The sequence below is a fragment of the Choloepus didactylus genome, chromosome 8 (assembly GCF_015220235.1).
Source record: "Choloepus didactylus isolate mChoDid1 chromosome 8, mChoDid1.pri, whole genome shotgun sequence".
Classification (NCBI taxonomy): Eukaryota; Metazoa; Chordata; class Mammalia; order Pilosa; family Megalonychidae; genus Choloepus; species Choloepus didactylus.
This window is the reverse complement of record NC_051314.1, coordinates 94575172-94592275: the sequence shown is the minus strand read 5'-3', so window position 1 is coordinate 94592275 and position 17104 is coordinate 94575172. Positions and strand designations below refer to the sequence as shown.

Genomic DNA, 17104 nt, shown 5'->3' with positions numbered 1-17104 from the left:
TTCTCCTCAAGGTATTTCCTAATTTCTCTTGTGATTTCTTCTTTGATGACCTATTGGTTGTTTAAGAGAATGTAGTTTAATTTCCATATATTTGTGAATTTTCCATTTCTCCCTTTGTTATTGATTTCTAGTTGTTTTCCATTGTAGTCAGAGAAGATACAATGCATGATTTCAATACTTTTGAATTTATTGAAACTTGTTTTATGACTGAAGATATGGTCTGTCCTGGAGAATGATTCATATGCACTGAAGAATAATGTGTATTCTTTTATTTTTTTGGCATGATGTATTCTATATATGTCTGTTAGGGTTAATTGGTTCAGTGTATTGTTCAAGTCTTGTATTTCCTTTTTGGGCTTCTATGTAGTTCTATACATTGTTGGGAGTGGTGTATTAAAGTCTCCTGCTATTAATGTAGAACACCAATTTCTACCTTCAAATCTGTCAGTGTTTGCTTTATATGTTTTAAGGAGTTGTTAGGTACATATATATTTATAATTGCTAGATCTTGTTGAATTGCCCCTTTATCAGTATGTAATGGATGTCTTTGTCTCTTGCAACTGTTTTTGACTTAAAGTTTTTTTTCTGTAATATTATTATAGCTATCCAGCTCTCTTTTGATTACTACTTGCATGGAATATTTTTTCCATCCTTTCACTTTCAACCTACTTACGTCTTCGAACTTAAAGTGCATTTCTTGTAAACAGCATATTCTTGGATCATGCTTTTTTTTATCCATTCTGCCCATCTTTGTCTATTGAGTATAGAGATTAATACATTTACATTTAAAGTCACTACTGATAATGCAGGAATTTCTTCTGCCATTTTCCTGTTTAGTCTTTGTAAGTCTTATACCTCTTTTGTCCCTAAGTTTTTCTGTTCATGTCTACTTTCATATTTATTTGATTTTTTTTTAAGTTTTGTACCATATTGAGTCTCTTCACATTTCTGTCTGGACATATTTTTCATATATTTTCCTTGAAGTTACCATGAGTTAAAATTTAACATCCTAAATATGTAAGAATCATATTTGGTTTGATATCAGCTTGACTTCAATAGCATATACATACACTGTTCCTTTACTTTTCCTTCAATCCCCCAGCATTTAAATCGCGAGAGTGGGAGATGGGTGTCAATGTGGAGAGAGCCTTTTATTGGTTTTAATGTAATTTACCAGCCTTTTCCACCAGCTTTTCCCTGGATGCTGTACTGGATTCCAGGGATTTGAAATAGTTTTTTGAGACATTCCCTAAATGTTCTGTTGGAGGTACTGATTCCTAGAGCTTCCTACTCTGCCATTTTCCTATAATCTACCCTAACAGTCTTAATGTAGTGTGAAATATATTTCTGGAATGCGATAAGCCTAGAGGCTTTGTCTTACCGAAATAAAGGAGTAGTCTTTCCTCTTTAATCTTCTTTACAGATGCTTATTATGCATAGTGAAATTGAAAGTGCTTTCTTAAAACCAGTTAAGCCTAGCACTTTTAAAAAATATAATCTGCCAGTTACTGCCTGTACACAGCCACTTGAAATGCTTTATATCCTTCGGGGGAAAAAAAAACAATTTAAAGATTTCTAATTCCTTTTAAAGGCAGGATCCACAGCACCATTGTTTATTGACCAGCCAGAAGAACCCGAGTCAAATGCAACAGATGGCATAGAATTATTTGAAGACAGTCAGCTAAACAGTCGCTCTAAAGCAATAGCATCAAAAACCAAAGAGATTGAACAGGTGAGAATCCAGTTTTATTAAAGTATATAATATTTGACCATATCACCTGGCATGTATCACCAGGCACAGTTACAGTAAATGTTTATTGAATAAATATGTTTAGCCTTTTTCCAGATTTGAATTTTAATTTTAAAAATTGGAAAAATTATTTCATTTGATATCAGTAATTTTGATGAGCATAGCCTCATCCTGTTTACTTTTTTTTTTTTTAATAAAAAGCAAGCTTCTTTGTTACAGAATATTAATATTCTAGTTAGTATGAAGCAATTAAAAACTGCTAAACCTAATAGGGATAGGCTGGAAGAAACTTTCAGTATTCCAGAAGGTTAACAAATGTTATTTTTGAATATTGGGATTACAGATATTTGTTTCCTCTATTTTTCATTATACTTTTAATCATATTCCAGATTTTCCATAGTATGCATATATTTCCTCTATAATGTGTGGGAGTAAAAAATTAAAGAAAAAATGGCTAATTATTTAAATCTAATTTTTTAAATGATGTCAATCTGAAAAGTTAAGATCTTGTTTTTATATGGAGCTGTTAGGGGAGAGCGGGGAAAGATGGCGGAGTGGTGAGGTGTGGGCTTTAGTTACTCCTCCAGGGCAGTAGGTAGAAAGCCAGGAACCGTGTACACTGGACACCACAGAGCAGTTTGACTTTGGACATACTTCGTACAACACGCATGAACATGTGGAACTGCTGAGATCAGCGAAGTTCTTGTGGCCAGGCTCAGTCCTGTGGGAGGAGGGGCCGTCGGTGCTGGGACCCAGGAGGAAGAACTACAGTTGCAGCTCTGATTGAAAACTCAGACCACTGATCGAAAACTTCAAACATAGATAGACTGAGACCAGACACCGGAGAATCTGGGAGCAGTCAGCCCGGCCGAGAGGAGATAGGGCTAGCAAAAACAGCAAAAAAAAAAACCCCAAAATAAAAACAGAGACATTGTGGAGTTCCGGTGAACATAAAACGGAGAAGGGCAGGGCTCAAACAGAATCAGGTACATATGCAAATACAAAGGGCGAGGACCCTTGTCTGAAGAGCCAGTTTCTCTGCTTTCTTGATTGTTCCTTAATGGCTTTAATCTTCTTGTCTCTTAGCATTTCAATAGCCCATTAGATCTGCAAGGAGGGCCCTTGTTTTTCTTTTTCCTTTCTTTTTTTTTTTTTTTAATCTTTTTCTCTTTTTCTAAAACAATTACTCTAAGAAGCCCATTACAGAAAGCCTCAAAGACTTGTAATTTGACCCAGGCAAGAGCAGAGCTAAGATAGCTCTGAAGGAAAAAGCAATAAGTCTAGTGGCTGAGAAAATTTGCTAAACACCATAACTTCGCAAGAAAAGGGGGGCATTCCCTTACAGCCATCTTCCTGGTGGGCTGGGAATGCTCCTACTCGGTGCCAGCACCATAGCTCAGAGCTTCCCCAAACAACCCAGTGTGACAGGAAGTGTTTCCAGCAACACACGCACACGCCACAATATCTGGCATGGACTGTAGCCTTTCACGCACCCGCAGCTAATTGTCCTGGAGCTGGGAAGGCGGAGCTGTGTGAAAAGGGGGAAATTAACACGGCTCATTCAGCCATCCTTTCAGCAGGCTGGGAACGCTCCTACATGGCCCTGCAGCCCAGAAATTCCCTTGGGGAACAGCGCTCACCTGTGACATAGCAACAGCCTTCCCTCAGCAGAGGCCCTGGGAGAGCACGGCTTGGAAGAGGGACCCACTCGCAAGTCCCAGGGACCATGCGCCAATACCAAGGACTTGTGGGTCTGCAGCAGAGACAAACTGTGGTGAAACTGAACTGAAAGATTAGACTATTGCAACAGCTTTAAATCTCCAGGAACACCTGAGAGATTTGATTATTAAAGCCATCCTCCCTTTCTAACCACTCAGACACCTGCCCCACATTCAGGGTAGGCAGCACCAATTGGACACAAGACTCAGACCCCCACATTTCGGTTGGAAACACATTTGGGTTAGAAACACCCAAATGTCCTTCAAGAGATGAATGGATAAATAAAATTTGGTATATACACACGATGGAATACTGTGCGGCAGTAAGAAGGAACGATGTCAAACATACGACAACATGGATGAACCTTGAAGACATAATGCTGAGCGAAATAACAACCCTTGTTAGGTTCTAATGAATTGGAATAGCTAGCAGTAAATACCTGAAACTATCAAACTACAACCCAGAACCATTGAATCTTGAAGACAATTGTATAACAATGTGGCTTATGAGGGGGCGACGGTGTGATTGGGAAAGCCATATGGACCACACTCCCCTTTGTCCAGTGTATGGATGGATGAGTAGAAAAATGGGAGGGGAGGAGGAAAGGCACCCAGTGTTCTTTTTCACTTTAATTTTTATTCTTATTATTTTTGTGTGTGTGGTAATGAAAATGTTCAAAAATTAATTTTGGTGATGAATGCACAACTATATAATGGTATTGTGAGCAACTGAATCTATGTATGCTTTGTATGACTGCATGGCATGTGACTATATCTCAATAAAATTGAATTAAAAAATATGGAGTTATTATGTATCGCAAGTGTGCTATTATTTTATGTGGATTAAATGAAGTAAAATGCAAAGTAATTTAAGTAAATTGAAATATGTACAGATGTTAGTTTTTGATGTTGTTAGTCTACAGTGCTTTGAGCAAATGTCATTACATTGTTTTGTGTTCTTCAAAAAACTATTGTAGATACAAGAACAAAATTAAGTCTTTTCTCAAGATGCTGTTCAATTTCCATATCAAAAAATCTGTTTCCCTTGGTTTGATAGGTACGATATCAATTGATGCTAGATATGATCAACATAAACTTGTATTGATTCTAAACCAATGGCAAAATATAAGAACCAGGACAGGAAATTTGTTATTCAAGCCAGTAGAGTTTCAAAATGGAGGTGGTCAGTAGTGTCAGATGCTTAGAGGATATAAAAAGATGGAGACTGTGAAAATCATGTTTGATTTGGTGATGCCTTTCAAGATAGCAATTAAATGAGTGTAAATTTAAGGTCTTGACTCACTGTTTGCTTACTGGATGTATCTTCAACCTGAATCTGAACATTATTATCATATATAAAAAACTGCTCTTCTTTCTCTTTACTCTGACTTATTTTGGGGCGTAACTTTTTTGTGTTTTTACCGCTTGACACGTTTTTATATGAGAGCAGAATTTTGTTCACTGCTATATCTCTATCTTTTTGAACAGTGACTGGCACATAGATTAACAAGGTATATTTTTGGAAGGTATGATGGATGGAGTCTTTGACTTTGGAAATGACCTTTGAGTTTTCCCTGAGTCACTTAAAATCACAGACATCATTTTCTTTTTACTACAATAAATACTGTCTGTTCACACTAAATATCAATACATTGTACCCTCTTGCTTGTTTTATGTTGTGTTTCTGTTTTTTTTCTTTTTTTTATGCAGTGTTATTGAGATATATTCACATACCATACAGTCATCCGAAGTGTACAGTGTATTTTTCACAGTATCATCATATAGTTGTGCATTTATCACCACAATCAATTTTTGAATATTTTCATTACTCAAAAAAAAAACCAATAAAAGTAAAAAAGAACACCCCAAACATCCCATCTCCCCATTCCCCCATTATTCGTTTACTTTTTGTCCCCATGTTTCTACTCATCTGTGCAGAAACTGGATAAGGGGGGTGTGAGCCACAAGGATTTTACAATCACACGGTCACGCTGTATAAGCTATTAGTTATACAGTTGTCTTGAAGACTCAAGGCTACTGGGTTGCAGAACAGTTTCAGGTGTTTCCTTCTAACTATTCTAATACATTAAAACTAAAACGGGATATCATGTAATGCATAAGAATAACTTCCAGAATGACCTCTCGACTCCATTTGAGATCTCTCAGCCACTGAAACTTTGTTTCATTTCGCTTACCTCTTTTGGTCAAGAAGGCTTTCTCAGTCCCACAATGCTGGGTCCGGGCTCATCCCAGGAGTTACGTTCCATGTTGCCTGAGAGAGTTGCATCCCTGTGAGTCATGTCCCATGTAGGAGGGAGGGCAGTGAGTTTACCTGCAGAGTTGGCTTAGAGAGAGAGGCCACATGTGAGCAACTAAAGAAGTTGTCTGGGGGTGACTCTTAGGCACAATTATAAGTAGGCTTGGCCTTTCCTTTGGAATAATAAGCTTCATAAGGGCAAGCCCCAAAATCAAGAGCTTGGCCTTCTAAATTGGTAGTCCCCAATGCTTGTGAAAATATCAGGAATTACCCAGGTGGGGAAGTTTAATGTTTCCACATTTTTCCCTAGTCCCTCAAAGGGGCTTTGCAATTACTTTTTATTCTCTGCCCAAATTACAGACTGCATCTTAACCTGACCAGTACCTAGGCCCAGCACTTAGTAAGTGCTTTATAAGTGTTTGTTGAACAAATGAATGATTTAATATGTTATTGTTCTTTTCCACCTAAATTGCAGTTCTTTAAAGGAGAGGTGTTCTTAAGAATAGAACTAGTAAAATAATTGACTGAAATAATGGGAGGAGGGTTTTTTTTAGGTTGTTGTTTATTAATATTTCCACCATCTCCTCTTATTATTATTCATTCCTGATCAATATGATCTTGGAAAAGTGAATTACCAGTGAGGTATAAAGCCTAGTTTAGCAGTATACATGTAAAGTTATTTAGCATGAAACTTTTTTATAGTACATTATAGAAACCTCTGTTTGATGTGCAAGTATGATTTATTTTTGTTTTCATCTGTCCATTGTTCAAGCATAGATGAAAACTCTGACAGTAAAGCATATTGTGAATATTACAGTATGAAGGATGAACTAAAAAATAAACACAAATATAAAAAGTTATATTCTAATGTGACTAGAGAAGTAAAAGACTTGTTAAAAGGTCTATAAAATAGAAAACTGAATGGTATTAAGTACTGGAATGTAACTACCCTGTTTTCTTTTAAGTGTTAGAAATTTTATTAAAACTAACATTCTGTAAGACCATACTCAAATCAATCAAATTGCAAACAATTCCAACCATACAATTTATCATCTCTGTTACTGTGCCATCTTTCTTCTCTAAATGTCAAAAATGCTCATTTTAATGATACAAAAAGTCTTTAGAAAGTCAAATCCACTGTCCATTTGTGTTGTGTAAGAAACCTACATCGCCATCCATTTCATGAAGTTCATGTTAAAACGATGCTGTCATGGTTGTATATTATCACAGCATTCCTGTATTAATCCATTTTCCTCAGTTCCCTGTAGTGGACTGCCATCTTGATTTCTCAGTGGTGGGGTCCATTTGAGACTCTTAAAGCTAACTGGGTGGAATTGATTCCAGCAATGGCTGTTACTTTTTATAGGCCCTTTAGAGAATTGAAATTGATATTTCTGTAACATAAAATACAGACTTTTTCAAAGATTTCCTTTATCCTCAAAGACAGAACTCCAGTTGTTTGCCTTCAAAATAGCATACAAATGGCATCCCTCAAGTGTAAGGACTGTATTTGTTCAGAACCATCAGCAACCGAATTAATTTTAATCTTGTAAATTATCAGGTTTGAGCATGGTGCCAAGCTGCCGGCCCATGGCTCACTCCTGAACCAGGCTGAGCTACCAAGGCCCTGGGGAAGTTCTGTAGCCACTGCCGCTGTGGCATTTTAGGCACGTGGGCCTGGCTGCTTCCGCGGGCCATAATAGAGGCCTGACAACTTCAGGTGCTGCTGCCTTTTTGGCCATCTCTTGCCATATGTAACGATTCTGTTTTTGCTGGGGTGCTTTGATTTTCATGTATTGGCAAGGAAATCAAACCAAAAGCCTTGAAAATGTCAGAAAGCTAGTAAAAAATGATACATGGTTATTTTATAAATTAGTATCTAAAACTTAGAATGATTTTGAAAATGAGAAATAATTTTTGAGGTTAATTTCCCCCCCTAATTTTGACTTGAACTTTTGTGCATTTTACTTTCAGGGATTAAATACCAAATGGATAGGAAAGTTAGAAATAGGTTTGAGAAAGCTAGATGGTAGTTACACAGGTGCCCAACAGCTATCCTTTATACTTTTACACATATTTGAAACATTTCATGATTTTAAAAAATGAATAATAACCCCAAAAAGCCCTACACAGATGAGATAAATCTCACTCATCAATAAATCAAACTAGAATAATGAAGAGTGTAAATATTGGTGTAATTTTCAGGCTCCTTTTCCCCGTTACTTCAAATACAGTATATTCAGATGTCTTGTAAAGAGAAATCAGAATATGTAATTTTTTGAGGGATTCTATACATTAGATCTCTCAGCCTTGAATCCTGAAGAAGTCATTGACTTGAGGAAGTATTGCGATGTAAAATAAACTCAATCTCCAGTTCTAAATTTGATTTAATCCAAAATGCTCACAAACTCTCTTCCTTGACGTTTAAGGGAATGCATATAGAGGTAGATTGTATCAGAATTGCCTGAATTCAGGGACCAAATTCACGTCTTTGTCACATTGTCACCACCTCATTTCTGGACATAAAAGAATTTTATTAGGGTTGGGGGGTGTAGGTGCTTTTTGTAAAAGCCCACCAGATTATGGTCAGGTAAGGCAGAGAAGCACTGGTTTAAAATCCTTGACTGGTAGGCAATCAGGTTGCGTCTCTCTGAAATATGGTATAACTAGAGATGAATTGTTTTGCAATCTGAGTCATCCCACTTTTACTTGAACATTCTTTGGTGGATATTACCCACTCTATTACCATAGCATAGTTAGCTTGCTATGCTTTAGATCCTAAGGTTTATCCTTTTCCCCCCTCATTTTGTCCAGTTATTCCCTCTTACTCCATTTGGGCCATCTTTTACACTCAATCATTGGAATGTTTTCCTAGATTTTCCTGGCTTCTGAGCTTAGAGAGGCAAATTTCAGAATTTCTCCTGGCTGCTATTACAGTAATTCCTAGAGAGATTTTACATGCAAAACCATGGGTGATTCATTCTCTGCTTCAGGCATTTGGCATTAACCTCTTGGCTGTGATAGCCCTCAAGTCCTCAGATACCTATTACTGATTAATTTGGCTTGCAAGTGTATACCACTTATTACTTTTTTACCATGTGAGGTATTTTCTCTTTTACCAAATTGTCACTTTGAAAGAACCACAAAAATTGAAATCCTCCATCATGACATACCATTCTTCCCTCTAATGCACCTCCAGGGATAGAACCATATTGCTTTAACTCTTTGGGACTTTCTTGTACTTTGATAAAATTGTGGTTGGGCATAGCCTGTCAATGAGTCCCTCTGTTTTCTTGGGGTCTGGGCATCTAATGATATTTAAAGTCTTTTTATAATTCCCCATTGGGGATCTGGATTGGATTCTTTGATCTTTTTCTTTCTTCAGATGAAATCATAAAAACTAAGTAGATCTGGGGTATGTGTGTGTACATATCTATGTATGTATGTGGTGTGTGTGTATACACTTGTCTTGCAGGTCACATGACTATGCATGTCAGGGTGGCTAAAATCCTCTTAAAGATCTAACAAGTAGTAGGGAAACAATTAATTAATGAAACAATTATTAAGGATGGTACATCTAGTGGAACAATTTAGTTGGTGAATAGCTGGAGCATATTAGGACATTTTGCTATGCAAGCTAGTCTTGGAAAAGGAGAATCTTCCAGCTCTTCATTCTTGAGCTACAGTGCTTATATTGTGATTATCTTACCTTGGTTATACATCTGTGAAGCTTTTAAAAAGTAGAGCTGCCTATATTTCAACATAAATATTCTGGTAAGTGGGCTGTCAGAGCTTTACAAACTTGAATATATCATAGATCATTTGGGGATCTTGTTAAAACACAGATTCTAACTCAGTAGATCTGTGTGGGTCTGAGATGGAAATTTCAAAATGCTTCCAGGTGATACTGATGCTGCTAGTCTTTGGTGTAACAAGGAATTAGAAAAAGGTGATTGTTTTTGTTAAATTCTACTGTTGTTTCTAATGTGCTGAAAGGTTGAAAATTATGTATTACCACTTTAGGATTGTGTGGATTAGAGAAGTTCTATCCTGTTTTTTTTTATTTTTTTATTTTTTTTTCCAACTGATGTATGTGATGGTTAAGTTCATGTGTCAGCTTGGCCAGGTTATGGTATCCACTTGTTTGGTCAAGGAAGCATTGGCCTAGTTGTTATTATGAGGATATTTCATGGATTCAAATCATTAGTACGTTGATTGCATCTACAATCAACTGAGGAGACTGCCTTCGACAATGAAGGCCTTAAAAGAAGTGATGATAGCAGTCAGAAGGTAGCATTTCTATCTCTATTTCAGCCAGTCAGCTTCTCCCGGGGAATTTATTGAAAACCTTTATCAGAGTTCCCAGCTTACCAGCCTGCCCTATGGAACTTGGACTTGCCCATCCCCAAGGATGCGTGACCCAATTCCTTCTTAAAAAAATCTTATAATATTTATATTATATATCTAGATATATATATGTATTTCCTGATGAGTCTGTTTTCCCTAGCAAATCCTGACTAATACAATATATAATCAACATACAGTAAAATGCATAGATTTTAAATGTTCAGTTTGATGGGTTTTGACAGTTGTAACACTGTGTAAACATTACTGAAAACAAATTATGGCATTTTGTTAACCCAGAAATGCCCTTGTGCTCCTTTCCAATCAATTCCACTCCCCCCCATCCCATTTCATACTTTGATTTCTATCATTATAGATTAACTTTGCTTGCTTGAACTTTGTTTAATTATACATACACATACAAACAGAGCAATAAATATATAAGATGGTAGCTTGGACCTTTCTGTCAGATATAATGATTTAAAGCTAGAAATTTCCTTCTAAGTGTTGCTTTTACAGCATTGTACAGATTTAAATGAGTTGTATTTTCATCATTAGTTCAAAGTATTTTCTACTTTTGCTTGCGATTTCTTCATTGACCAAAGATTGACCCAATGATTTCTTCATGGACCCAATTATTTCTTCACTGGGTTATTTAGATTTATGTTTAATTTGCAAAGATTTGGGGATTTCTTATATGTATTATTTTACTGATTTTTAATTCAATATCATTGTGATCAGAAAATATATTCTATTTGATTTCAGTTCTTTGCTATTTATTGATATATGTTTTATGGCCCAGCATTTGATTTATCTTGGTGATGTTGTTTGCAACTGAAAAGAATATGTTTTCTGTAGTTGTTAGGTGGAGTGTTGTTATAAGTTGATCAAATTGGCCCATAGGATTAAGTCTTTTATGTCCCTACTGATTACTGTGAGAAGAATGCTGAAATCTCCACGTGTAAATGTATTTTCGTGTTTCTCCTTTCAGTTTTGTTAGGTTTTGCATGTATTTCAACTGTTATTAGGTACATGCTTATTTAGGATTATTCTGTCTTTTTTATGAAATTACTCTTTTATCGTTATGAAATATTCTTTATTCCTGGCTATAATCCATGTTCATTCTGTAGTTTACTTTGATACTCATCAGTAGCTATTCCAGTTTCCCTGTGTGTAGGTTTGCATCGTGTATCTTTGTTTATTTACTTTTGATCTATTAGTGTCTTTATATTTAAAGTGTATTTTTTATAAACAGCATATATTGGAACTTGCTTTTGCATTCAGTTTGATACTATCTGCTTTGTAATTGGAGTGATTATTTTATTTTCATTTAAGGCAAATTTGATAGTTGGGGCGCAAATCCCATTATAGTATTAGTATTGTTATTTATCCCATTTTTGTTCTTTGTTTCACTCTTATTGACTTCCTGCCTATTTTTAGAGAATTATTTTTTCTTTTCTTCACTATTTCATTTTATTTCTTACACTGACTTTTTGACTATACCACTTTCTGTCATTTTTTAGATACTGTTCTAGAGATTACAATATACATTTCTAAGTTACTACCATTTATCTTTTTTTATCTTCATTTTATTGAGATATATTCACATACCACGCAGTCATACAAAACAAATCGTACATCGATTGTTCACAGTACCATTACATAGTTGTACATTCATTACCTAAATCAATCCCTGACACCTGCATTAGCACACACACAAAATAACAAGAATAATAATTAAAGTGAAAAAGAGCAATTGAAGTGAAAAAGAACACTGGGTACCTTTGTCTGTGTTTGTTTGTTTCCTTCCCCTATTTTTCTACTCATCCATCCATAAACTAGACAAAGGGGAATGTGGTCCTTATGGTTTTCCCAATCCCATTGTCACCCCTCATAAACTACATTTTTATACAATTGTCTTCGAGATTGATGGGTTCTGGGTTGTAGTTTGATAGTTTCAGGTATCCACCACCACCTACCCCAATTCTTTAGAACCTAAAAAGGATTGTCTAAATTGTGCATAAGAGTGCCCACCAGAGTGACCTCTCGGCTCCTTTTGGAAACTCTCTGCCACTGAAGCTTATTTCATTTCCTTTCACATCCCCCTTTTGGTCAAGAAGATGTTCTCCGTCCCAGGATGCCAGGTCTACATTCCTCCCCGGGAGTCATATTCCACGTTGCCAGGGAAATTCACTCCCCTGGGTGTCTGATCCCACGTAGGGGGGAGGGCAGTGATTTCACCTTTCAAGTTTGCTTAGGTAGAGAGAGAGGGCCACATCTGAGCAACAAAGAGGCATTCAGGAGGAGGTTCTTAGGCACAATTATAGGGAGGCCTAGCCTCTCCTTTGCAGCAACTGTCTTCCTAAGGGTAAAACCTATGACTACCGTTTATCTTTAAGCAATAATATACTTATAGAACAGTGTAAGAATATTACAATAGTGTAATTCCAAATAACTTCTGTGTGTTTTTATTGTCTTACATTTATTAACCATACAATGCATTGTTATTTTTGCTTTAAACAGCCAATTACCTTTTTTAAAATAATAGCTTTAATGATATATAATCCACAAACCATACAGTTCATTCCTTTAAAGTGTGTAATTCACTAGTTTTTGGTATATTGACAGAGAATGCAGCTCTCAACACAATTTTATAGTGTTTATATTGTTAAATTCTTCTCTTTTCTTGTTGATCTTCTGCTTTTCTATCCAATATTGAAAGAAGGGTATTGAAGTCTATTGAATTAGCTATTTCTCCCTTTAATTTTGGTTTTCCTTCATGTATTTTGGGACTTTGTTGTTAGGTGCCTGTTTGTTTAAATTGTATGTTCCTGAGGGATTTACCCTTTTGTATCATAAAATGTTTCTCTTTATCTCTGATAATATTTTTTGTTTTAAAATCTAGGTTGTCTGATGTTAGTAAAGTCACTTCAGCTTTTTTATGGTTGCTGCTTGGGTTATACATCATTTTCATCCTTTTACTTTCAACTTATTTGTATCTTTAAATCTAAAGTGTTTCCTATCAATAGCATAAAATTGGATTTTGTGTTTTAGCAAATGGTCTTTTAAAAAACTTTTAAAAAAATATTTTTAGTTTGAAATACTTTCAAAATTACAGGATAGTTACAAAAATAATACAAGCCCCATATGTTGAACCCAGCAGACTCCTATCTCCCAGATACCTAGATCCACCGATTTTAACATTTTGCCCCATTTGCTCTGTCATTCTATTTATCTATGTATCTATCTGTCTATCAATCCATTTTCTGAACTCTTGAGTGTAGGTTGTATAAATTATGCTCCTTGAACACTTAATACTACCATGTACATTTCCTAAGAAAAGGATATTCACTTATATAACCACCTGAAGAATAATTACCAACTTAAAGAAATTAAACATTTAAATAAAGTTTACATTCAATATTCAGTTTTTTCATATGTTACAATGATGTCCCTTGAGCCCTTTCTCCTCCCTTGCTAGATCCTATCCAGGATCATTTATTGTATTTTATTGTCATTGTCTCTTTAGTAGCCTGCACTCCCTCTCTCCCTTCCTTCCTTTCTTCCTTTCATTGTGGGAATGTATATATTATGAACTTTTCCCATTTCAACCACTCCCAAGCATACCATTCACTGATATTAATCACATTCACAATATTGTGGTATTCTCCCACCTTCCTTTACTAAAACTTTCCAGTCTCCCCAAATAGAAACCCAACACCCATTATGCACTAACTCTCCAATCCCCCTGCCCCCCACCCCTGGAAAATTGTACTCTAACTTCTGTTTCAGTGCTTGCATATTCTCTGATACTTTCTTCATAGTTACCATGGAACTTAAATTTAACATCCTAAATTTATAGCAATCTTGTTTGCTTTGATATCAACTTAACTTCAATAGTATACACAAACCATGTTCCTACGTCCCTCCTTCCCCCCACCTTTAGGTGACTCTTGCACAAAGTACATGACTGTACATTATGAGTATAAAAACCACTGATTTCTCATTACATTTTATGCATTTGTCTTTCAGATCCTGTAGGAAGTAAAAAGTGGAGTTACGTATCAAAAATACAGTAGTACTAGCATTTATATTTACTCATATCATTACCCTCACAGATCTTTATTTCTTTATGCGGCTTTAATCTGTTGTCTAGTGTCCTTTCTTTTCAACCTCAGAACTCTCATTAACATCTCTTGTAGGGCCAATCTAGTGTTGACGAACTCCTCAGGTTTTATATATCTAGAAATGTCTTAATCTCTCCCACATTTTGAAAAGACAGTTTTGTCAGATATAGAATTCTTGGTTGGCAGTTTTTGCTTTCAGCACTTTAAATAGGTCATCCCATTTCCTTCTTGCCTCCATGGTTTCCAAAAAGAAATTAGTCCTTAATCCTATTGAGGCCCCTTTGTATGTGACATGTCGCTTGTCTTTTGTGGCTTTCAGATTCTCTATCTTTGGCATTCATTGTTTGATTATAATATGCTGCAGTGTGGGTGTATTTAGGTTATTCCTATTTGGAGTTCACTGAGTGTCTTGGAGATATATATTCATGTCTTTCATTAATTTAGGGAAGTTTTCAGCCGTTATTTCTTTGAATATTTTTTTCTGCCACTTTGTCTCTTCTGGGACTCCAACAATGCATGTATTTGTACACTTAATAGTATCCCATAAGCTTTGTTCATTTGGGTTACTTTCATCTTTTGGCAGTTGTGAATGATGTTGCTGTGAACATCAGTGTGCAAATTCTGTTTGAGTTCCTGGTTCCAGTTCTTTTGAGTATACCTAGTAACAGAATTGCTGGGTCATATGATACTTTATATTTGGCTTCCTGAGGAACTGCCAAACTGTCTTCTTTAGCATTACATTCCCACCAGAAATGAATGAGTGTTCCTATTTCTCCACATCCTCTCCAACAATTGTAGTTTTCTATTTTTAAAAAAATAGTAGCCATTCTAGTGGGTGTGAAATGATACATCATTGTGGTTTGATTTATATTTCTCTAAAAGCTAGTGATATTGAGCATCTTTTCAAGTGCTTTTTAGCCATTTGTATTTCCTCTTAGGAGAAATGTCTATTCAATTCTTTTGCCCATTTTGAAAATTGGGTTGTTTGTCCTTCTATTGTCAATTTGTAGGATTTCTTTATATATTTTGGATATTAAACCCTTATCAGTTATGTGGTTTCAAATATTTTTTCCCAGAATAAGTTGTCTTTTCATGTTTGTGACAAAGTTTTTTGATGCACAAAAATTTTTAATTTTGAGGAGGTCTCATTTATCTATTTTTTCTTTCATTCCTTGTGTTTTGGTTATAAGGACTAAGAAACCATTGCCTAAAAGAAGATCCTGAAGATACTTCCCTACATTTTCTTGTATGAGTTTTATGGCCCTGGCACCTATATTTAGGTCTTTGATTCATTTTGAGTTAATTTTTGTATAAGGTGTGAAATGGGGGTGCACTTTCATTCCTTCGTATATGGATATCCCGTTCTCCAAGTACTATTTGTTGAAGAGACTACTTTACCTCAGTTGAGTGTGACAGCTGTGTCAAAAATAATGACCATAGACCATAGTTATGCTTGCAAACATACTTGATAATTGACTTTTCCCTTTCTGCAAAATAGACTTGAAATTTTGGTTGGGATTTTGTTGAATCTGTTAATCATTTTGGATAGAATCGACATCTTAATGATATTTTGTCTTCCAATCAGTGACCATGGAGTATCCTTCCATTTTTTAGGTCTTCTTTTATTTCTTTTAGCAGTGCTTTGTAGTTTTCTGTGAACAGGTTCTTTTACATCCTTGGCTAAGTTTATTCCTGTGTATTTGATTCTTTTAGTTGCTGCTGTAAATGATTTTTTTTTCTTGATTTCCTCCTCAGATTGCTCACTACTAGTGTATTGAAACACTGCTGAGTTTTGCGAGTTGATGTTGTGCCCCACCGCTTTGCTGAATTCATTTAGTAGCTTTGTTGTAGATTTTTTGGGACTTTCTGTATTGTCTCTGTTGTCATCTGCAAATGGTGAAAGTTCTACATTTTCGTTTCCAGTTTGGATTCTATTTATTTTTCTTGTCTAACTGCTCTGGCTAGAACTTTCAGTACAGTGTTGAATAATAAGAGTGGTGGTAGACATCCTTATCTTGCTCCAGATGTTTGAGGGAAAATTTTCAGTCTTTCACCATTGAGTATGCTGTTCGCTATGTTTTTTCATATATGCCCTTCATTGTGTTGAAGAAGTTTCCTTCTCTACCTATTTTTCTAAGTGTTTTTATTAAGAAAAGATGCTGGATTTTGACATGCCTTTTCTGCCTCATTGAAAATGATCATATGTTTTTTCCTTTCATTTTGATAATGTGGTATACATTAATTGATTTTCTTGTATTGACCCACCCTTGCATACCTGGTATAAAGCCCAATTGATCATGGTGTATAATTCTTTTAATGTGTTGATTGTTCTATTGCAAGGATTTTGGTGAGGGTTTTTGCAACTATTTTCATTAGAGAAATTGGTCTGTAATTTTCTTGTATCTTTTTCTGGCTTTGGTATTAGGGTGATGTTGACCTCATAGAATGAGTTAGGTAGTGTTCCCTCCTATTCAAGTTTTAGAAGTGTTTGAGAAGGATTGACATTAATTCTTGGAATGATTGGCAGAATTCATCTGTGAAGCCATCTTGGGCTTTTCTTTTTGGGAGATTTTTGATGACTGATTCAATCTCTTTACTTGTAATTGATCTGTTGAGGTCTTCTGTTTCTTCTAGAGTCAGTGTCAGTTGTTTATGTGTTTCTTGGAATTTGTCCATTTCATCTAGGTTGCCTAATTTGTTGGTTGGTATGTAGTTGTTCATAGTATCCTCTTAGGATCCTTTTTATTTCTGTGGGGTCAGTAGTAATGCCCCCCGCCCTCATTTCTGATTTTATTATTTGTTTCTTCTCTTTTTTTGTCAGGCTAGCTAAGGATTTGTCAATTTTTTTGATCTTCTGAAAGAGTCAACTTTTGATTTTGTTAACTCTATTGCCTTTTTTTCATTCTCA

At 35.6% G+C, this 17104-nt stretch overlaps 1 protein-coding gene across 13 annotated transcripts in view; it reads left to right on the top strand.

The window, feature by feature from the left end:
- PPHLN1 (periphilin 1) overlaps window positions 1–17104 on the top strand; it is a 195639-nt gene that overhangs the window by 103143 nt on the left and 75392 nt on the right. For 12 of the 13 annotated variants that reach the window (XM_037848306.1, XM_037848304.1, XM_037848303.1 and 9 more), the window contains one exon: window positions 1592–1732. The exons of the other annotated variant lie outside the window; for it this stretch is intronic. In XM_037848306.1, the coding sequence (XP_037704234.1) occupies window positions 1592–1732 (141 nt within the window). The remainder of the gene's footprint in view (window positions 1–1591; window positions 1733–17104) is intronic. 13 annotated transcript variants of the gene reach the window in all.